The sequence below is a fragment of the Mastacembelus armatus genome, chromosome 17 (genome assembly GCF_900324485.2).
Source record: "Mastacembelus armatus chromosome 17, fMasArm1.2, whole genome shotgun sequence".
NCBI classification, from domain to species: Eukaryota; Metazoa; Chordata; class Actinopteri; order Synbranchiformes; family Mastacembelidae; genus Mastacembelus; species Mastacembelus armatus.
This window is the reverse complement of record NC_046649.1, coordinates 11,838,478-11,852,357: the sequence shown is the minus strand read 5'-3', so window position 1 is coordinate 11,852,357 and position 13,880 is coordinate 11,838,478. Positions and strand designations below refer to the sequence as shown.

General features: G+C 38.3%; 2 protein-coding genes across 4 annotated transcripts; one reads left to right on the top strand and one right to left on the bottom strand.

Annotated features, from left to right (window-relative positions):
* Positions 1 to 314: 314 nt before the first annotated feature.
* sugp1 (SURP and G patch domain containing 1) lies at positions 315 to 6,948 on the bottom strand. Of its 2 annotated transcripts, none has more exons than XM_026314251.1 (14): positions 6,824 to 6,948; positions 6,201 to 6,369; positions 5,923 to 6,026; positions 5,269 to 5,517; positions 4,988 to 5,111; positions 4,792 to 4,892; positions 4,084 to 4,207; positions 3,649 to 3,971; positions 3,235 to 3,341; positions 2,875 to 3,052; positions 2,677 to 2,783; positions 1,497 to 1,642; positions 984 to 1,113; positions 315 to 811 (listed from the first exon to the last, which is right to left on the bottom strand). In XM_026314251.1, the coding sequence occupies exons 1-14, from the start codon at positions 6,840 to 6,842 to the stop codon at positions 785 to 787; spliced, it is 1,908 nt and encodes a 635-aa protein (XP_026170036.1). In that variant the 5' UTR covers positions 6,843 to 6,948; the 3' UTR covers positions 315 to 784. The 2 variants fall into 2 exon arrangements, with proteins under 2 accessions (XP_026170036.1, XP_026170038.1); XM_026314253.1 differs by having other exon boundaries at positions 4,988 to 5,099.
* An 891-nt stretch (positions 6,949 to 7,839) lies between these two features.
* On the top strand, positions 7,840 to 12,781 carry rnf126 (ring finger protein 126). Of its 2 annotated transcripts, none has more exons than XM_026312595.1 (9): positions 7,840 to 7,952; positions 8,731 to 8,789; positions 9,336 to 9,396; positions 9,486 to 9,721; positions 10,107 to 10,175; positions 10,254 to 10,323; positions 10,723 to 10,816; positions 11,256 to 11,371; positions 11,857 to 12,781. In XM_026312595.1, exons 1-9 carry the CDS (start codon positions 7,878 to 7,880, stop codon positions 11,863 to 11,865), a joined length of 789 nt encoding a protein of 262 aa, XP_026168380.1. In that variant the 5' UTR covers positions 7,840 to 7,877; the 3' UTR covers positions 11,866 to 12,781. The 2 variants fall into 2 exon arrangements, with proteins under 2 accessions (XP_026168380.1, XP_026168379.1); XM_026312594.1 differs by having other exon boundaries at positions 11,741 to 12,781.
* The last annotated feature ends 1,099 nt before the right edge of the window (positions 12,782 to 13,880 follow it).

The window sequence follows — 13,880 nt, the reverse complement described above, 5'->3', positions numbered from 1 at the left end:
ACTATGGATTAAGTTACTCCTGACTGATGATGTGGCCAACACCAGAGAGGCTCTTGCTTAGCTGGGATTTCGGAGTTATATTTATCCTGTGTAAACCCCCCTGGGGAATGGCAAATTGAAGATCTGATTTCACTGATCTTTCACCCTCCTTACCACTGGCTGTTTGGACCTTGTCAACTGTACTGAATCAATCATTACTGTCCAGAGCCATATAGGAATTAATACTGATGGCAATTATCAACATGATTGAATGAGTAGCTCCTGTGTCTTTCCTAATACACAGATGTGAACAGCAGTCATATCTGTGAGACACGTTTCAGTAAGTTGGCCTTTTGTTTTTATTGGGAACAGCAATGCTTACAATGAAAAGAAGAAAACAGTGAGAACAATTAATACAAAAATTATACAGAAGATCATGTACTGTTGTTTAATTGGGAATGCAAAGTCAAGTCAAGGTTTGAATGAGGACAAAGTGACAACACAAAACAATCACATCATCATGGAAGTCAGGCAATGTTTGTCTTTATATATTTTAACTTGTTTCAGCATTAAATTGAATTTTGATAAAACAGGTTAGATTATTAAAAGAAAGTTTCAACACTTTAGCCAAATTAAACAAATATAATGGCTCTACCACTGTTTCTGCTACTCTTAAACTTCAATACTTTCATACTCATGCATATACACATCTCAAATGTCAGAATTTTTACTGTTCAACAGTGTCCATTTCACAACTGATTATGAAATTATGATAAACAAGAAGAAGTATAAACAGTCCTCTACATCAATAATATGGTCTGCGTGGATTATTCTGTGGAAAGAAAAAAAAAACTGTATTAAGTTCAATATTATAGCAATGGACACTTGGTCATGTTAAGTTGCTCAGCAGCTCAATAAAAAAAAACAAACAAACAAAAAAAAAAAACTAATAAGTGTCAAGTTTTTATAGCTAACAATAATATGAGATATGAGAGAAATGTTACCAGTGGGTTGGGCCTGAAACGGTATGCAAGCATCATCCTCTTTCTAAAAGCATCATACTCATCATCACTTTTCGTGAGCTCAGCAGGACGATCAATTCCTAACCCTGCTCCATTCATCGCTGTAGTTCCCCTACAAGTGGGACAGACATCCAAATTTAGTTTCCATTTTCATGTCTGCCTGGTAATGTGGAGATAAAATATGACAGGTGGAGTCTGTCTAATTGGATATATAATATAGTATACCTTTTTCACAGAAGACATTTTAATATGTCAAAGAAAAATACAAGTATAAATAAAAAAATTATTGATGGCCGATTTCCAAGTGTAAACCAATGAGATAAGTTACACAATGAGGTAACAATCTCAAATAAAATAAACAGAGCTGATTTTGATATAAAATTCGTATATTGGTACACGTTTCCTGTGTATAGAGAAATGGATTACAAATAATCCAGCATGCAGAGCATCATAGTGAATTCAAACTCTGTAAATAAAAAGAGAATGGATGCTCACTTGTTGACAGGCGCCTTGATTCCCTGTCCTTCACTGCCGAGGCCTTCACCTTCCTTCCAGCCCATCTTCATTAGCATTCGGAAACCAAGATTCTCTACTGTTAACTTAAACTCTTTGTATTCTGAGTAGTCTGGGTCCCGGCCCTCCTGCAAGTGAAAAAACAATAAAGTTGTTTAGGTGTGCCATTTCAGCCTCTCCAATAATATTTTCAACCTACTATAATCTTAATTAAAATGTTACACAAAATAAGTCTCTCCCTATAGAAATTAAAAGAAGACAAAATGTCCAACGCTCATTGAACCAATCACATGCACAAACCTGAACACACAGAGGAGGCTGGTGGAATGTATTAGTACTAATTTGGCAAAGGTGAGGAAAGAATTTCTTCCATTATTTAGCTGATTTATCTGGGAGAAAAACATTGCACATTATCGAAGTCTGTTTAGTACAGCAGGGCTGAGTGGTCACCACATTACATTGTTGGTCTTCACTAAATTCAACCTGCAAAAACTTAAACTTGTGCTACTGCAATTAAAGTTTTTTTTTTTCCCCAGAGAGGGGAAAAATAAATGTCACACAGCATACCATTTAAGTCTAAACAAATAAAAGCAGTTACATACTTATGTACCTGCTGACTTTCTAATGACTTCCCATGACTGTAACATTGGATTTGCATTATATACGAATCTCCAGTGAGATGTTTTGCTGTTTTCTAACTAGGAACCAATAAAAAACTGTGGTTTCCACAATAGTGCCAAATTGAGTTAGAGTTTCAAATAAACAAGTGGTAATTATAGTTGCCTCCTGTGAATTCCTCAGAAGAACCTTCAGTTGCTCTGCTGGCTGCTGCTATAGTTCCTTTGAACAGAATAAGCAGCTTGAAAACAGAGTTATGTTTACAGACATTTCCAACTGACCCCAGCCTTATTAAACTCTGCACAGACGTCCAGTTGAAAAGCAGACACTTAATGGCTAAGAGACTTGGTAAAAATGTTTAAAACCAGTGTAGACCTTTAAACAAAAATCCCACGACCTTTGGGATGCTGTAACAGTGCCTCCTCCTTTAACTAAAAGACTTTGCTTAATCACCATGTTTGGATATAGTTAATTTTAGTAGCTGGTAAAGGAAAAATCTTAACTAATTAGGCTGGAGAACACGTTCATTTGTCAGAAAACTGACCTTAAGTGCCTTAAAAGTCTCCATGAACTTATCCAGCTCCTCAGGAGGCAAGAAGTCCCCAATAAAGTGTTTCCCTTTACCCATTTCTGTCAGAGATTCTGCCCACTCTGGAAAAAAAAGAAAATAACTTTACAGCAAGGATTGAACTAATCACTTGGAGAAAATAGATTAACAGGCATCAACGAAGATCTTCCTTACCACGCGTCTTTTCCATTTCCATCTTTCGAAGACGATGCTCCCAGGTGCCAATCTGCTGGTCAACTTCTTCATCGCTGTCGTATTCATGTTGATGTTCTTTCATCGCCTTCTCCCACATCACCTGCATTTCTGCCATAGCACGCTTGTGTTTCATGATCATGCCATACATCTCTTGCATCTGCAACATGTGAAAAAAAAAAGACACATACAGATAAAGGAACACATACAGCATTGATACATTACAGAGCCTCCTAATATTGACTGTTCTAAAACGAATATAAAATTAAAAACAACGAGGTGAGAAAATGTGGTTATAAACGTGGCAATATCACTTTCATTTTATAAATATATTTAGGTGACCTCTTGTTGTTCTTTGAGTTGTCTTTTCTGGTCCTCAGATAGTTCTGTCACTCCAACCAGACCAAGAGGCTTCCCCTTCTTATAACCCAGACCTCTCAACTCCTGGTCTGTAACAGACATCACCATAAATTAACATTTTAAACAATTATTTATTGGATCATCTGATTTTAAAATAAAATCTAAAATGACAATAATTCAAATTTCTTTACAATAGTTAAAGTGTCTTCTGCGACTCTTACAAAATGCATATTACGATTACTGTCGGAAAAGATTTGATAGCAGAAAAAAAACATAATGATACTATCTTATTAAGGAGTTGCGTTAAATTGAAGTTTCATGGTAAATAATTTCATGTCCCACAAGTGCTAGCATGCATATTTACAGTACATATATGTGAAACACAAGTTCATGTACCAGAGAGAGCAGGCGTGTCTTGAACATTCATATCCTGCGCAACAACGATCGGAGGAACGGGTAGCTCGACTTTGTCATCTTCTGACCCCCATCTGCTCTTTCTTTTCCGTTTGACAGGTGGGGTTTCTGACTCCTGAATGTGGGGTAGAATTGCTGGCTTCAACGGTAGAGGGTTTTCTTGTAATGGTGGTGCAGCTGGTTGCTGATCATCTGTCCTTGACTCTGTTGTGGGATTTGAAGAGCCCTGGGAGGCTGCAGCAAGATACTCCTGTAATTTCTCTTTGTAGAAGCGGTATCCTGGACTTTGGTGATCATATATAAAACTGAACAAGAGACAGAAGATATTTTATTGAAGGTTCATGACAGCAAAATAACCAAATAAATGAAGCTTTTAAAAAATTGTTACAAGTCACAGTCACATATAAAGTGACTGACCTGAAAGCAGGGTTGTCACGGTTGCGCTCAGCAGCAATGGCTTCCACCTCAGCACCACCCTCTGCCACAAACTTGGCGAGCTTCTCAGCCACCTGCTGGGTTTCCGCGTCCACTGGGGGGGAGACTTTAAGCAGTCTATCAGTACTGGGACTCAATTCACACTCTACTACTGTACCGTATTCAACTGGCTCTCACACACCACCAGTCTAGAGCCAATAGGGGATAAGAAGAGGAAGGAGGGAGGAGGAGGAGCAAGTAACAGGTGTGCTGAATGGGGAACTGTATGGATGTGAGGATTTTACTATAATAAAAAATAACACTCAGAGTGGATTCACTACATACATTGCATTGGCAGTGATCAATATGGACAAAGTAGGACATATGACAAATTACAAAGAGTAATATTCTGGTTGCAACTTTCAAATACCAATTCAAAAACATATATGATTTGTTAAAACACAAGAGAATAAGGTATAATCTAAAGAGGGCGTGGCCTGTAATTATACAGTGTAAAATAAGAAGCCAAGCAGTTGTAGATCCAGGTTCGTACCTTGACTTGAAATTACTTTTGTATGATGGTTTGGTCTTAAAAGCCAGTATACAGATATTTCTTTTTAAAATTCACCTGATGATATGTCTGTCAATAATAGAGTTACATTTAAAGACCTCAAAGACAAAAAAAGAGATAAAAGACAAAGTCAATCTTACCATTATCTGATACACTGTCAGCTCTTAGTAAGTCCTTTCTCAATTCTGCAACTCGTTTTTTGTAGTAGAGATGCTCCATGCTGCTCTTATCATATAAAAATCTGAAAAGCAAGGACAACAGTTGAAAACAGATACATGTGAAAATACTGTACAAGTAAACAAAATTCAGATAAACTACAATGTCCTTCGAACTTACGAGAAAACAGGATTGTCCTTGTAGTCCTCCTTGGCTTTCCTCTCCAACTCAGGTCCCCCTTCTGCCACAAAAGAGGCCATCTTGTCGATAATGAGTCTGGTGTCTGTGTCCTCTGGGGGAGAGACTTTAAGCAGTCTATGAGTACATTTACCATAAGTGTACCTACGATAAAATGCCTGTCACAAGGCAACTGTGCCCAGGGAGTACCCAGAAGATGCACTGAAATGTCCAAGCCATGGAGTTGTCCAGAGAAACAATGAAAAACACAGGCCTTGAATTACCTTTCATCTCTAAGAATCTGGGATAATCAGCCTCTTCCTCCTCATCTTCCTCATCTGGAGAACAAAACACACTTGGCCTCTGGCTGAGAACAACATTCTTCTTGGACTGTGAGTAGCTCTTGAACTGACTGAGCATGCTACTGACTCCAAGGCCAGGTCGCTTGCCAACCAGGATGCTCTTTTTTTGAAGTGTGCTTCCTCCTGGTGATAAAGTTGATGTTGCGAGAGATTTGGTATCATTTGTAGGACCTAGAAAGTAAGAGTATGAAACAGGACATTTTTTTTTTTAAAAAGTAGCTTTCAGTTAAATGCTGTATTGCTGCAATAAATTGTTCTTTCTCAACATTTTGGCATGCAGTTTGGCAAAAAAGGTTATGTTCAGGGTCCTGTCATAATATTCCAATGTAGTTACACTGGGTCAGGGTGCCTTCTTAAAAAATCTCTACCACAAACAAACTGTACTGCTGTCAAGGATCCCTCTTTATCGGTCTTTTACACAAGCCAAAACAACAAGGTCACAGATAATTTTCTATGTTCCACTGTTCCTGTTGCTAAACTAAATTTCACTATATAGCATCACAGATCTATACTTGTCACAAGGAAAAAAACATGAAAACACTCCTTAATCAAAACTGTGATGATTAGGATACTAACCAGACACATTGTTGGACTTCTCTTTTTGCATCTTCATGAACTTCTCTAAGAAACTTCCATCATTTGCAAACTTGTTTGAGGATGCTCCTTGAGGACTGGGAGAACTATTGTAATAAATCAATATTAATGCAAATCAATATAAAACATCTTGTATTACAATTGTATATAGCAGTAAGGGAGATACTGTGATTAAAAGTAATTAAAAAAATATATATAATAAAGTAAATCTCATTAGTTTAATGTTGCATATATTTGCAGGCTTGTGAGTGCACTGGTACCTGGGAGCCTGGGGTTTGTTAGTGGTTTCCACCTTCAATTTTGCTTGCTCTGCCATTCTAGCTTCAATCTCCTTCTTCTTTTGAGCTATAAGCTTCTCTTGACGAAGAATATTCATGTTCATCTTGTTTTTCTGTGGCTGGACAGACTTCGGCTTCCACCCCCCTCGCCCTAATAAGGACAAAAGGGAAATATGACAACATGCAGTTACAGCTGTGGAGCATTTGAGATATTTGCTGACTAACATACTCCTTTTGAAATTTGGGTATATAAATATTATGCAATTATTTGTAACGCTAGCTAATGTTATATCACTGCAGTATAACGTTAACGTTATTTAGGCGCATCAACGAACAAAACGATTTCTAACTGCTGTTAAACAAGAGCCAATAATTCAAATAAGTGTGGATATTAAGGGTTATACATTTTAGAAAATATGGGGATTTGTTTAATTTAGCAAATATAATGCAGTTTGTTTTATTTGCTAACTAGTTTAGCTAACCGGACAGCTAGCTAGCTCCGGCCCTAATCACGCTACGTAAGCTAAGTAACTTAGCTAACGTTAACCAACTAAACGTTTAAGGGCAGCGGCTTCATCTTAGTCACATTTACTGTAAAGATTTACCCGCATCGCTTGACTCCATAGTCGTAGCAGATGTAATATATATATATATTTCAATACTGCGCTGACGGCCTGAAATAAGGCCTTTCGCTGCTAAATGGAAAGCTGAGTCCGCTAGCAATAATAAGTACACGAGTTCCGGTCATAGTTTGTCCACAATAAAAGCCTTATTTTAACCCACAGACAGGTCTACAAATCTACAAAATCTCGGGCACTGACTAAAAGACTGAAATTTTTACGCAAAGGCAAGATATTTATCAGCATGGTGCACGTCTTAACAATTACATAAACAAAAAGTCAAATATACAATTAATATTTACAGACAGTCCATGAAATTACTTCTAAAGACCTCCTTTGACATCGTATCATGTCAGCAGTTTTTCCTGTACGAACATTTTGAGTAAACATAATTGTATATTTCCCCCCATGCACAGTGTCATGCTATCCAGAATACAACAACTTTTCAATAATCCGTACCTTGTTGAAGTTTATAATATGTTGGCACTAATGATGTACAATAATATTATTATACACAGTGATATGACAATTGTATACCTGTCATTTATGTAAACAGGTCAGGACTGAATAAAACATACTTAGAATATTATCTCTCTGACAGTTTCAAGTTTCAAAATGTGAACTTGTGATCAATTGCATCAGATTCTACAGATGTATATAGCATACTAAATATATCACAAACATAACACTTCCACATCATACTAAAGTTTTAAGTAATTTTTGCAGAAACTTTGCTATGTGCACTGAATTTAGGAACATCTCAGCACAACGGTGTTATGGCTGCAAATGAGTGCATGTCATGATCTTTCTACCAAGACTGGGGACATTTTTTTTGTATTTTATTGTAAATACAATATAACAAAATCAAAAATCATTTCTTCATTGGTGTTTGTTAAATGTTTAACTTGTGCTTTTATTGTAGAAAATATATTAAATCGGAAGTCTTCTTCTTCTACTCGTCTTTACCGTTGAAAAAATTAGGCTTTCTTGTCCCTTGCTGCTTCCCGTCCGCACCTACGATCAAGTCTCCTGCTTAGAAATGGCTGAAGCTCCTCCACGGCCCTGCCGGTTTTTTTGTCACCGGTGTTCAGCAGAGATTAGTCCGCGTTTACCGGTAAGAGAAATATTTGACTAATTGAAGGATATGATCTAATTTTGGGGCCCTGTTACAGATTTATGTTTGAGCGTGTTTGTGGCGCACAACCAGTCTCATTGCTCCGCCAGTTAGTGAAGCCCAGAGGCAGCGACGTTACACACAGTGACAGTGAAGTGGTGGTGATTAAGTTGGTGGGTACACCCACGATCTGATCTTGTGATCGAGACATGATTTCACATGTATCACAGTGAAGGCGATAGATTGACAGGTCTCATAGTGGTACCGTTTAAATCCGCAGATTTTGCTTTTCATTTTACAGTAGCAGTGACAGTAAGCTGTCTTTCACACTGCCTGATGTTAGCCCACTGTGGTTGCAGCTCAAGGAGAAGTAAAACTTCTGCTTAATGTTCCTAATGTGACAGACAGCCTGTCTGCCAGTCTGCCATGGGAAGCTTCTTGACGTTAAAGTAAGAGTTATGGCTGTTTAACTCTTATTAAACTATATTCAGTAATCAGAAATGCTCAGTGTATTATTCATGGTGGTGAATGGCACTGATCAGCCTTATCTGGTGCATTCACATAATCTGTATTTCACAGACTTTGTTTCTGTCTACCACAATACAATTCAGCAGCAACACCATAAATGTGAATTAATACTGTTCTAAAACTAAACTTTATAACACCAATGAGGGCAGGATGTTATGCAGGGTTATAGAATTTGTGCATTTCTTTAAGGTAGATGCACCGAATAAACACTGAATTTGCATTTGCATTCGTGTTTATATTTTAACTGCAGGACTACACTTGTCCACGCTGTGAATCTGGCTTCATTGAGGAATTACCTGAAGAAGGAAGGTATGGAGTATTACTGTGTGCGTGTGTGTGTGTGTGTGTGTGTGTGTGTGTGTGTGTGTGTGTGTGTGTGTGTGTGTGTGTGTGTGTCATGTATTGAAGTAATAAGTAAGTGGATTGGGAAGCACAGTGATATAGTGGTTAGCACTGTTGCCTCACAGCAAGAAGGTTCCTGGTTTGAAACCCAGCAGGGACCTTTCTGTGTGGAGTCTGCATGTTCTCCCTGTGCTTGTGTGGGTTTTCTCCAGGTACCCTGGTTTCCTTCCACAGTCCAAAAACATGTATGTCAGGTTGATTGGTGACTCTAAATTGCCCATAGGAGTGAGTGTGAGTGTGTGAGGTTGTTTGTCTCTATGGGGCCCTGTGATGGACTGGTGACCTGTGCAGGGTGTACCCCTGCCTTTCACCCAAAGAGAGCTGGGATAGGCTCCAGCAGATCCCTGTGACCCTAATTAGGAATAAGCAGGTAGAGATGATGGATGGATGGATGGAACTAAGTACATTTTGGAGCCTTTTCTTTTCCCTGTATTCACTATTGTGTTCACACAGTACTGAAAATGGGTCTACATCCATATTCTCCACCAGCGATCAGAATCGCCCAGCTTTTGAGGTCAGTGGGACTCAATAAATCAGCGTATGTAGAAAAAAGAAAGTGTACATTGCATCATGATGTGACATTGCTTCTGTCTTTTTAATTAGAACATGGATCACCACTTATTCACGTTTCCCTCTGGGTACGGTCCATTTACCCTTGGAATTTTTGATGAAAACTTTGACTTTCGAACGCGACTGTCCGCTGAGGACAACCGAGAGACAGAAAACAGAAGAGAACGGGAAATGGCGTCGAGACAACGATACAGTGCACGGCAACCACGGGGTCGACATGTTCCTCGAAGACAGGGTACGCGCCATGAAGGAGTTCCCACATTAGAGGGGTGAGACTTTTTCAGTAGTGGAGTGTGTGTGGGAGGATATTGTGGGACATTCGAAGGTGCAGAAACAAATGTATAAACTTCATGTGAGTAAAATCTGCTTCTTATATCAGGTAGACAATTTTTTTTTCCTGTTTCATAAAACAGAACATCCAATAATACTATACTGATTGCAAAGACCTGCTTGTCCTGTAAATACTGAACAGCAAACATGTAGTATTACCAGCTGTACCAAGTAGTAATATATTTCTGAGATAACAGTATAGGTATTTTCAGAGACATTTTCCCTTTGTGCAGTTTGGCCAGGAAAGTAATTAATCAGTTTCATTAAGCAGGTGCTTGTTAAAATTGTTTTTTTTTTTTGTGTGTGTAATTTTTTCTGATACAGAATTATCCAGCAGTTAGTAAATGGAATCATAGCACCTACAGCCATGCCAAATATTGGGATGGGACCATGGTAAGCATGTTTGTTTTATTGTTTTGTGTCCCTTATTTACTTACGTCAACAGTTTGTAACTACTCTATTGTTTTACAGGGGTATGCTACATTCCAATCCAATGGACTATGCCTGGGGTGCCAATGGTCTCGATGCCATTATTACACAGGTACTAGAAGTCTTTTCTTTTTTAATTGCACTGGGAATAAAAGTGCTTACCAGCTAGGTGCCTCCTGTGTTCCCAACAGGTTTTTCAGTGGATTCTAGGGAATGGTTCTATTTACTATATTATAATTAATACAGCTTTACTAAGAATATCTACATTTATTATATAGCAACATAATGATACAAGGCTCCATAGCCATAGAATGCCTTTTGTGCTCTTTTTGCAAGAGTGTACCTCTATAGCTGGAAAATCGAACTTAGTGAAGGATTCATCCTTTAAATCAGACAAATAGTTTATAGACATATGAGAAGGGAATTACATAAACATGTCATCTGCAAAAAAAAAAAAAACAAAAACCCTGCCCTTGTATAGAACTGGGATTCTGTTTTTTTCCCCTCTTAGTTACTGAACCAGTTTGAGAACACAGGTCCTCCTCCTGCAGACAGAGAGAGGATAAAGAGTTTACCCACCATCTCCATCACAGATGAACATGTGGGTAAGTCGAGTTCTCACTTAGTTACTTACAGTCTTCACCAGAAGCAACTCTGTTTATTTTTTGAGTTCTTTATTAGAAAAGTTCTTTCTTTATTGTTGTTCTTTTTACAGGCTCTGCACATGCTCATGTGTCACCGCAGCCTTTAAGCCTTTTCAATAACAGTCCTTTCTTTGTAACAAGAAGACATCTGTCAGTAAATCAACGTGTGGTCCCAGCTGAGTGCTGGACATTTCCACCATGAAGTGTATAAGTACCTCATGTTGTTTTGTAGTGACAGTGATGTGCTTCAATTTAACCTTGAACTGCACAACACTGCATAAAATCAAATAAACAGGATTGGTGTGATCGCAGTTTCAATGCAGCTGATGCATGTGACTTTAGGTCATGCACACAGATACACACACACACAAAGACAGTATGTCTTTTTCTGTTTGTGCAGGTGCTGGTTTAGAGTGTCCTGTGTGCAAAGAAGACTACAGCGTTGAGGAGAGTGTTAGACAACTGCCATGTAATCATTTGTTTCACAATGACTGCATAGTACCGTGGCTGGAACAGGTGTGTATTTCTGTTAATGATGTCCCAGATCGAAAAAAATGATGATCACAATAATTTTCTATTGCTTTTTTTCATAAATTTAAGTAGCTTACTAAGCCTGGATTGCTCTAACTGGGGGGAAACAGCTGTCACCAGTCCTGCAGTATATGAATTGCTGAACAGATCGTTAAAATGTCTAGCAATTCAGGATTTGGAACCAGGCTACTATTCAGGTGGCAATCAAATGTGAATTGGAGCGTCTTCAGTAATTGCGCATGGTGTAGTTCGATTATACTTGAAAGTAAAAATGTTAGATTGTATCAAAGTCATGCAACTTTGTTGATTTATTGATTTACTCAATAATCTAGTGCTTATGCTTGTTTCCGACAGCACGATACGTGTCCTGTATGCAGAAAGAGTCTTAGTGGACAGAATACAGCCACAGACCCACCAGGGTTATCAGGAATGAACTTCTCTCCCTCTTCTTCCTCTTCATCCTCCCCCAGCTCGCCTAGTAATGAGAATGCTGCCAGTAATTCATAGATTTTTCACCATCATCACCACCTCACATCTGAAAACCTCACACCCAACTGAGACCCAGTGGCTCTTCTCTACAGCTGAGACCAGGACAGTTATCTGTCTCAATTCAAGGCAACAATATGAGTCGAGGCAAACTCTGTTGCAGACTATTAGTCATCATTCCTCCCTCCTGTGTGGGTCGGATGCAGGGTTCAGCGCCTGCTGCTATTGTTACCAAGTGATTGAGGAGGTGGGACTGGGCAGTGCTAAAGGAGGATCCACAAAGGCAGTGAACAATAATAATCAAACTGGGATTGTGACCAGATCTGGTGCAGAGTTTGAGCCAGAGTGCACTGCTTTTTGATTGTGACATGTTTTTTCCATAATGCTGAGACACATTTTATATTTAAAATACTCTTTTTAAAAGAAAAAAAAAACATTGCCTGTAGTGGTGCAGAGTCCATAGATTTGTAGATTGAGAGATCATTTTGAACTATCAGCCACTGTACAGCGATGGATCAAAGGAAACTGAGTATTAGCATCTGATTTTTATTTATTTACTTAGTTTGTTTTCTGTTTTTTTGCACCACACTGTTCGATGTTAAGTGTGAATTTGGGTAAATTCCTTTTTTATTACAGCTTGACCCAGTGTATTTTGTGTATATTGACAAGGTAATGATCCTCGCAGCTCAACAGTGGACATATTTTTATTCAAGTGAAAAAAATTCACAAACTTTATTTATTAGGCCTTTTCCCAAGATCAAGCAACGTAAAAGAAAAAGACACATGGAAAACAGGCATGGGCTCATCTTACCTCTATGGAACTGGCCAAATGTGTTTCGCACAAACAAGTGTTTATTATTTTATTTATTGATTTTTCGTACCTTCACAATAAAGTGCTAAAACAACAAATTCTTAGGTTTCTGCTATTAATGTGCAGTTTCAACACTAGCAAACTAACTATCTGAACATGTGAATGTCTTTCTTACACCAGTGATCAAAAGAGACCGTAGTCTCCCTAGACCCCAAGTACAGAATAATTTGATTACAAAAATAAAATACTGTTCTGGTTCTCTCTGCCAGTAGAGTCAAGAGGTTTCAGCTGAATCGTTGTACAGGTGTTCCTTTATCTGCCTGGTCCAGCTTTTGGTCAGTCATGTTTGAGACTACACAATGAATAAAAAGGCAAATTCCAAGCAGACCTAAGCACAGCTCAGGGTTAACATCTCTTTGAGTACAAAAATATGGAGAAAAAAAACAACATACTCAATGAGGTTGAATGTTTTTTATATGCACTGAGAGTCTGTTAATATATATTCTCATCATTTAGAGTTGTTGCACTGACAGAATTTGAAATTGTTGACAAAGTCACCCAAACACCTTGATCTACCTGGCTGAAAGTAGGCAGCATGCTTTGAGGCGATCTAAGTGTAATAAAGACATTCACAGTGAGCCTGGATATTTTTTGCGAATTTTAACAAGCAGGTGGTGGCTGAGTCATCATATCAGTGACATATAAGCCTTTCATATTCAAATAAATCGAAATAACAAGTTAACTTTCTATTCCTGAAGCTCCCAAAGTTGCCAATGCAAATAGAGGAGGTGCTGCCACCCACTGCAAATCTAAAAAGCTGTTAAGGCTGATTCTCACGACCTTGACAGAACAGGGGCTCTGGCTGTGAAATGCTGTCTTACTTTGTTGTTAAAAAAAAAGAAGAAGGAAAAGACATCCAGATAATGTGATTCCTCATTTTTTCTCTCTTTTGTTTTATTAGTATCTAGGACATTTGTATCCCTCACCAATAAGGTCATCACTTCATCATCCTTAAATAGTTTAACAATCAATTGGATTAATGGTTAAACCCTAGTGGGGGGTAGTTTCTGCTCCTGTGTACAGCAGAACATGTTTCTGTGACACTGACACCACCACTACGTATCCATTTGTCTTGAGTTTGTTTAATAGTTCTTGTCATTTTATTGAATTTTTTTTCATCTCTATCACTTGTTAAAA